At 32.0% G+C, this 8,860-nt stretch overlaps 1 protein-coding gene across 1 annotated transcript; it reads right to left on the reverse strand.

Moving 5' to 3' along the window:
• Positions 1-3,808: 3,808 nt before the first annotated feature.
• LOC104908380 (cytochrome P450 76AD1) lies at positions 3,809-8,615 on the reverse strand. The gene is made up of 2 exons (XM_010697501.4): positions 7,397-8,615; positions 3,809-4,810 (listed from the first exon to the last, which is right to left on the reverse strand). Exons 1-2 carry the CDS (start codon positions 8,279-8,281, stop codon positions 4,202-4,204), a joined length of 1,494 nt encoding a protein of 497 aa, XP_010695803.3. The 5' UTR covers positions 8,282-8,615; the 3' UTR covers positions 3,809-4,201.
• Positions 8,616-8,860: the final 245 nt, after the last annotated feature.

Genomic DNA, 8,860 nt, shown 5'->3' on the forward strand with positions numbered 1-8,860 from the left:
TTGTTAATCATGATTCAAATATAGTATTGAGAGAAAGAAATATAAAGCAGAAGAAAGCTTGTGCTCAATTAAAGTGGAAGAATTTGTGTATTAGGTTCAATTGTTATACATTAATAAAGTAGAGATTTTAATTTATATAATTGAGATTATCGAAAAATAATAAATATTTTGGTTTTAAAATGTTATTAGTATAATTATTAATATGAAATTCAAGTATTTATTTTTTCTTTTGATTATGTCAATCACTTATATTGTCAATTTAACTTATTGATGAAAGTTTTTCACACATATGTAAGAAGAGGAAATCATTCTACTTAATTTAATAATTAATTGAAATTTCAAATTCAATGATATATATTGTTAATTGCTTAATATAAATGAAAAATAGGAAGAAGAAAATATTGTTTAATATACTCCCTCCGTCCCTTAATAGAGTGCCCATTTCTCCAATGCACATTTGTCAATGCACGTTTTGTATCGTTAATATCTTTAATTTCATATTAGTAAAAATTATAAAAGTTTGATTTTCTTAATGTACGTAATGAGACGAATCAAACAAGACCCCACATGACTATGTTTTTTCTTATATATTAGAAATATTTTTTGAGGGCTTTCTTTACCTTTGAATAGTGTCCAAAAAAGAAATGGGCACTCTATTAAGGGACGGAGGGAGTATATGATAATTTTAATTTATTAAATAAGTAAAGGGGGAGGAAGATGGTGTCCCTCTCTAATAAGACTAAAAAATCTATGCACCATTAATATGTATAGCAAATTGATTCCCACATATTGTTGATTTAGGTATGATACGGAGATAAACATGTTGCGACTTTCCGCTCATGTCCATTTGCAATGCATTCATCAATTGCAATTTATAATGCCATTTATACTCAAGTATCTAAATTACCTACTACAAAGAGTGTAAATAACTACAAACCTTTTCAATTTGTTTATTAGTGGAATTATCAAGAAAAAACAAATAACATATATTTGTTATTTTCTATGATAGTTCATAATTGTCGATTAGTCGCTCATGTGAGGCGTATTGAGTCACAAACTGATGAGATTATTTACGAAGCATGAAATCGTTTATCTAAGAAAAATTGTCATCACTAAAATTGTCATCACTCAAACGGTCCATAGATGTGTACTGTGCAATCTAACAAATGTTGCAACTATTCTAAGGTATAGACTTTACAACATTAATCTAAATATTTTAGAAATATTCACAAATGTTATTGATTGTGTTTTTCCATTAGCAAATTAATGCTTCGACTCATTATTTCTGACAAGAGTGGTGGAATGGGAGTAACATTGATGAATGACCTAACTCAATACATGTTGCGGTGTAGTCTGACTGAAAAAATCACTACTTCAACAGGTTTGTCAAGTGTTCCATACATTTTTTTATCATATCATTTTGCAACTAAAAGTTAAAATCTTTATTAATTGCAGCCTAATGGAAAAGCAACAGTTTTCAACAAAGTTATGAAAGTTTTCGGTTTCAAAGAATACTCATGGTTTATACGTCCACCAAGTAAGACCATGGAGATAAAACAGTTCCATTGTTGATTACATATTTGAAGTTGACTTTGCTGATGAGTGTGCGCGGATTTTCAAGAAAGTTTGTTAAAGTCAACAAAAAAATAGTTAGAAATGCAATTTCATTACTTATACTTATTTATTAAAGTATTTTTAAATACTATTTGTAAGTATTTCATAGAATCTTATTCAAAAAAAATGGAGTTGAACTTACACACAAACTTTCATTTTTTATTTGTTTACTACTTAGTAATAGGTATGCATAAAAATGCTATCGCACGCATCGCGTGCATAAAAAGCTAGTATATATAAAAAGTTAGTCAGTAAGGGTACTTGGTGCATTCTATGCAAATCACAAGGGCATCTGATGCATTTCCGAAACAACGAGGATACCTGGTAGTCTGGTACATTTTGTGAAATCTCAAAAATACCTAGTAAAAAAACCGATTATTTTTTACTCCCAACCAAACACCTTGATCTTAATCCAACTAGTCACGCACTCACGCATGTATCCTAGTTTGTAATCTGCACGTTGAGGCTCTTTCTGCCCCCTTTTTATCAAAATTTAGCTTTGCAGGCCCTGTAAAATGTGTTTGTTCATAAATAATGAATTTGAGGCCCAGCAGTAACGCCACAGGACATCGCAACTCTAAATGCCAGTCCCATTCTAAATATATACACATTCCAACGGCGGAATCTGAAGCCCATTCCATCTCTGATCTTTTAAATTGAATAGAGTCCGAAGGATGAATGCTCAACTGATGATATCGCCAAATATGAAGTCCGTGGGCCTAATATATATTGAAAACAATTTCCATATTGCTCGTGTCAGTTGGATGAAATCTGCTTGGATATGAAGGTTGACGACATATCAAGCTCAACTTAGTGATTAAGATCGTACCTTGCTTTCAACCTCAAGGTTGGGGGATTTTATCCCTACTAGGTGTACTTGGGTTGTCACCCTAACACTATCAACTCGTATGGTAGTCGATAATGAATTGCGGTAATGCGAATGAATTTGAAGTGTAATGTTAATTAGGGAAGCACCCTAAAAATCTCCATGGAGAGACAATTTTTTTCCGTGGGAAAACAATCTCACTCCTAAATTAAAGCTGTGTTTTTGTCTCCAAGAGAAATCAATTTCTATTACCACTCATTACCACCTACAAGATGGTATTAGATGGGAATGAAAATTCAAGAAGAAAAGTAGACACTTTAGAATAAATTAGCATTACCATAGGAATGAACAATGATATTCTTTATAAATTTATACACAAATTCATTCTAATTACCACCATTTATAACCAACTACCAAACAGACTGTATGTGACATATGAAAATCTAGAAATGCAACATAATTAATTGGTCTCTCATATTTTTTCCAATAGGCCGGTATATCCTATAAGACAGTTTTTTGACAGAATTTGATAATTCTAAATAAAATTGAACTGAAAACTGAATCTATTAAAGTCGAACAATATTGAGCTGAACTGAAATAAACCGAACTACACACGTACACATCGAGCGAAGATAAAAGAGAGAGTTTTCCACTACTAATTTTCTAATCATATTCTGACAGATGACAATTTGGACAGTTTTAGGCACAACTTAACCACTGCCATCACGTATAGTAGATCAGTAGTTCAGCATTATTGTTGAGAATGTTAACCTTACAACAGGTAAGAAGATATAGTTCTGCTCGACGTTTGATGATCTGACGCACATCGATTAATTTGTGCACCTAGTGACCCTTGGATTGTGCTCCAGCGATAAAATTTGCAACGCCCAAATAAAAGCACTGTGTCCAATTAAGAGTCTGTTCTTTTGTTCAGAAACCAGGATAGGAATCATGCATGGAGTCCAAAGATTCTACAATAGCTGGCTTGGTTCTACTCTCTATTCAAACATATCTCGATCATAATTTCTGGACAGTGTGGAATGGTTGCTAATACATGCATGCATATCAGCATATGATGTTTGCACTTTATCCAATAAAGGATGACTTTTGTTTGTTAGCTTGTAATTTCTCCATACTTTTAAGAAAACTTTTGAACTTTTGATATCTTTCATAGAGTGAAATAGTTCATATAATTAATTTTTTAGACGATATGCAATGGTTGCTAATTTTAATCTACGGTATCATTTAAATTATAATAATTGGTTAATTTATGATTTGTCTACGATCGATAATATAAAACACAAAGTAAGTTTGTAACATTTCATAAAAAATAAGATTATGTAAATTATCTGTGTCACTTCATTGTCGTGCTACAAATTTATTTATATATATAATTTCGACACAAAGGAGGATCAAATCCTTTATAATTACAATAATAATGGAGGGATTACATTTAAAACTTAACTAAAAATCATTACAACAAGCAAAATGAATAAAGAGATACAATCCACACATACACATACATACACATGTTATTAATTGAATCTTCTTGAAGGATGTTAAGCTGCAAGCTCACCCCTTGCACAAGAGATGAGAAACCCAAGCCATTACTCCAAGTTGAGAAGATATAATTGGAGTTAATTTGTAGTAAATTCAATCGAGCACATCAAACAATTAAACATGAACAAATTCTGAATTTGAAGCTAACCCAAAACCAATCACAAATAATAATAATAGTAGTACGTAGAAATCCAACAAATTTCAATACCTAGGTATTGGAATAAGTTTTAAAGGCTTTGTCTTTTGTAACGCAATCCCAAATTTCTCATCCATGTCTAAGTCTTTTGGACTTATGTCTCCTTCAAGCTTCCAATTGAAGAATTGAAGTAAAGTAGCTAGCATCAAAGTTAACATTCTAATGGCCAAATTCATCCCAGGACATATCCTTCTTCCAGCTCCAAAAGGTAAGAGTCCAAAATCTCTTCCTTTGACATCAATTTCACACCCTATAAATCTTTCGGGCGAAAAAATATCAGCATTTTGCCATGCATTAGGATCTCTTCCAATAGCCCATAAGTTAACAAGTATTTGTGCATCTTTAGGCACAATATAACCATATAGTTCAACGTCAGTGTCGGCTTTACGAGGCAAAAGAAATACAGTTGGTGGATGTAGTCGCAAAGTTTCTTTGATAATGGCTTGTAAGTAAGGTAGGTTAATAATGTCTGATTCTTGAATTTGTTTATCTTTACCCAATACTTGCTTAATTTCTTCTTGAGCCTTTTCCATCATTTCAGGATTCCTAATTAACTCTGCCATGACCCACTCAAAAGTACTTGATGTAGTGTCTGTTCCAGCATCAAAAATGTCCTGCCATGCACAAATAATTAATTACTTTATGCAACTATAACAATATGATATATGCTTGTTATTGAACACATTTAAGACTTGGATAAAGTAATTATTATTATTACATGATATAACCATATGATCACACGCTTGAACCCGTTTTACACAATTGTTATACAAATACTGGATAAGGCGTTGTTTGGCACTAACGTTCTAGGTAGCGGGTAGGCAGATAGCGGTTGGATAAGGTCAAAACACTATTGAAGAAAATTTTGAGTGTTTGCTAAGATAGTGGTTGTAGTAGCAAGTAGTGATTTGAGTAGGTTATGGGTAGCGGTTGTAGAATGTTACTACAAGTAACATTTAATATTTATAGATAGTAGTATAACAAATAAACAGTTAAACACTATATAATAGCATAAAGTAGAAGTGTGATACAATGTTTTTAATCTCTTTTCCCTTTTGTTTTTGGTTATTAATGGCTTTATTTTATGGCAATTCATTTTTTTTTTCTTTATAATAGCAAGGATATGATTTCAATATTTATTTGAAAAAGAAGATACAACTAATATCTCACATTATATTATACTCCAGATTCCACAAGCATTTTTTAGTTAAATAGGTTATATGAATTTTATTTAAGGTTTTTTTAATAGTTAAAAAGTCATATACTCCTTTTTCCGTGTAAAATTTTTAAATAATAAATATTTAATTTGACTATTGAATTAGATAATGAAATTATTGTGGTTCATTTTATATTTGAATAAAGGCGTTTATTGCTTTTACTTTTTCAGTAACTACTTTCGTCAAATAGTAGTACATCTAATTAATAAACAATTTAAACGGATAATCGCTAACAGCTACTAGTAGACAGCTAGCAACTACCCCTCAACAAGCATAACTACTGCAACAACTAACAGCTAGCTACTAAAAACGCTTGTTTTGTCAAACAAACTCTAATAAATAGAATTGGTTTGAACTGCATATAAAAAGCTAAAAATGGAAACAACAAGCATTAACTGATCATTTATTACATAGATTAATGCAAACTTTTGTCATAAATTGACAACTAATTTCCATTTTAATTAATATATTTATATCTTATATGCAACTCTTAGAGTTGAATATAACATAACCCTTCATCAAAATGAGTTGGTTAATGATAAGGTTTTTCGGGCGTTTATACATGTCATGAACATGAATACTTCGCAAACACAATATTTTACTAGGTAACGAATGGATGCTTCATACTTCGGGCATGTTTGGCAAAATTAGCGGTTCTATAGTAGCTGTTAGCGGTTCTAGTAGCTGTTGGGGGTAGCTGGTAGCTGTCATCTGTCAGCGACTAAATTAGTTGTTTAATTAGAAGTGTTTGGCAAAAGTAGCTGTTGGAATTGTAAAAGATAAAAAAAACATTGGTTAATAATTCTACCTTATGCTATTATATAGGGTTTATTTGCTAAACCGCTACCTCTAAATCTCAAACGTTACTTGTAGTAATGTTCCACAACCGCTACTCATAATCTACTCCAACTGCTACCCGCTACTACAACCACTACCTTACCAAATACTCATAATTTTCTTAAGTAGCGTTTCAATATTGTCCAACTGCTAACTGCTATCTCGAACGCTAGTGCCAAACAGAACTTTCCACTGTAGCGATTTAGCGAAATATCTTTCATGTCCATCATTTTCGGCAGTTCACAATATATGTTCATGCTTCAAACAAAAAATAAAGACCCACAACCATGTGTACTGTTTACTCTGCCAATAGGGGAAGGAATGGACGAATGGTCCCTGAATATAATGTGTGTGTGAATGTGTGATGTTTGGCTGTTTGCCAATAATTTATATCATATCCAAAATAAGTAATGTTGTCCAATGTCCATAAAAGAGAACAGTGTTCCATAAAAGAAAACAGTGTCATGTTGTCATCTTTGTTAACTGAATTATTAATTCTAGCATTGGGCCACAGGACCACACGTGGTCTAAGACCTCATTAATAATAATAAAAAATGATATCTATCTGTTTGTTTTTTGGATATGGACATCTTGACTTTTTAGTTTTTACCAATTTGTATCATCAAGATACTCATCTCTTCTTTTTACGCTTGTTAATATATATTTTATTTTATTAATATTTTTAATTATACATTAGTAAAAATCATAAAAATTTAACTTTTATTTATTAATACTAATCAAACAAAATCATATATAATTATATATTAAGAAGAATTTAGAAGATTTTATACACTAACAATAAAACAAAATGAAACTGATAAAAGATATAGTAAATTGATTTTTCATTAAACTTTGCGTTTTACGCCCCTTTTTTAATTTACACTTCGTAATTTGGCACCATTTGCGCACATTATTTTAATCTATCTTTTGATTAATACATTAGTAAAGGAAAAATATAATCATTTGAGATCATATTAAACTGGTATCGGCATATATATTTTAAATGGCGGTAGTTTTTTTTTTAATGTTTGTAACTATATAGAAATTAACGATCAAAGTTGAACAAACGTAATAGTCACATGGATTAAAGTCTTTCAAGGTAAATACTGAATAAATGTCAACCTAACAGAAAAAAGAGAGACTTACGACGAGCAAATGGTTAATCTCGCCCATAGTGAGCTCATTTTGTTTGAAGAGCTGAAGAAGAACGTCTAGCACATCATCAGTCGTCGTTGTTGTTGCAGTTGAAGAATCAGGCGCAAGCCTTTCACATATTATACTCTGAAAAACTGCAATCAACTTGTCAAAACTACATGCTAATCTTCGTCGAATACCTGATGGATCAACACAGCCTAAAATAGGAAAATAATCAGCATAGTTAGGTTTGCCAATATCTTCCATAATGTTCCATATTAGTTCCTTAAACTCTTGAGAAGTGTGTGATTTATGGTGGGCTAATTCCACAGAAAAAAATAGTTTAGATAACAAATTAAGGGAGGTAGTAAATGCAGCTTTGCCAATATCAACAGCTTGGCCTTTTTGTGCACATTCTTGTACATATTCATAAAGCTGTTGCACCTTGGCATGGCGAAAAGTTTGGCAAGCATCAAGTCTTTGAGGAGAAAGCAAATGGACGGCTGTAATCTTACGAAAATTCCGCCATTTCGGCGAAACCGGCAACCACGACATGGTAAGTTTATGGTGGTCACCGGCCGTGACAGAATTAGGAATAGTACGGTTAGAAAGAGGGTGGTCTTTTTTTAAGAACATTTCTTTGGCTACATCTGCTGATGATACAACAATAGTTGTTACACTTCCTAGACGTAACGATATTAAAGGGCCGTGAATTTTAGCAAGATTAGCAAATGAACGATGAGGTTTTTTACCAACTTCTAAGATGTTGCCAATTATTGGCAATGGTTTTGGACCAGGAGGAAGAAGTTTGGTAGTTTGTTGGCTAAAAAGTAATTTTATGAAATGAAAAGAAATGAACCAAATGGCTAGTATCATTGCTAATGTTGCATGATCCATGATGATCTCACAAATAACACGCTAACAAATCAACTACCCCAAAATAATACAAGTGTGGAAGGCTTTTGATGCTTTGGTGTTTGATAACGTGAACTGTATAGGATTATATACTACGTGTGATAGTGGATCCTAGAGAAAGGAATTAAATGGTGTATTAAGACATTTTTTTTTTTTTTTGGTTAAAAGAATGGACAGTATAATAATATTTATAAAAAGAGTATCTGAATTAAATTTATGCATTTGCACATAGTAGTGCTGATGTAAAAATCACAATCCCTCTCTCATAATTTATATACTACCAATTTTTTTATTGCTTGCTACTATTTATTCCCTTTGTATATGTAAGTTCTTCCTATTTCTCCATTGAGGTGTTTCACCACCTTTTTTTTTTCCTAAACTTATATATATTTTTTTTTTGGCCCCAATTCGAAATCCCCTGATAAGCTGAATTTTCTATGGGCTGCTCTCGTATAGGGCCACTCACTCAGAGGTCCAACAAGCCCCAACCCCTCCCCCCCTTTCCAACAATATTAAAATTTTGCTTCCACCAAGATTTGAACCTTGGTTTCTCATGTAGGA

The sequence above is a fragment of the Beta vulgaris genome, chromosome 2 (genome assembly GCF_026745355.1).
Source record: "Beta vulgaris subsp. vulgaris cultivar EL10 chromosome 2, EL10.2, whole genome shotgun sequence".
Lineage (NCBI taxonomy): Eukaryota > Viridiplantae > Streptophyta > Magnoliopsida > Caryophyllales > Amaranthaceae > Beta > Beta vulgaris.

Bases quoted from the DNA above. Each gene is read 5' to 3' on its own strand.
- LOC104908380 (XM_010697501.4), bottom strand. From the start codon at position 8,281: ATGGATCATGCAACATTAGCAATGATACTAGCCATTTGGTTCATTTCT. The intron at 4,811-7,396 runs GTAAGTCTCTCT...TGTGCATGGCAG, and splicing joins AGATTAACCATTTGCTCGTC to GACATTTTTGATGCTGGAAC.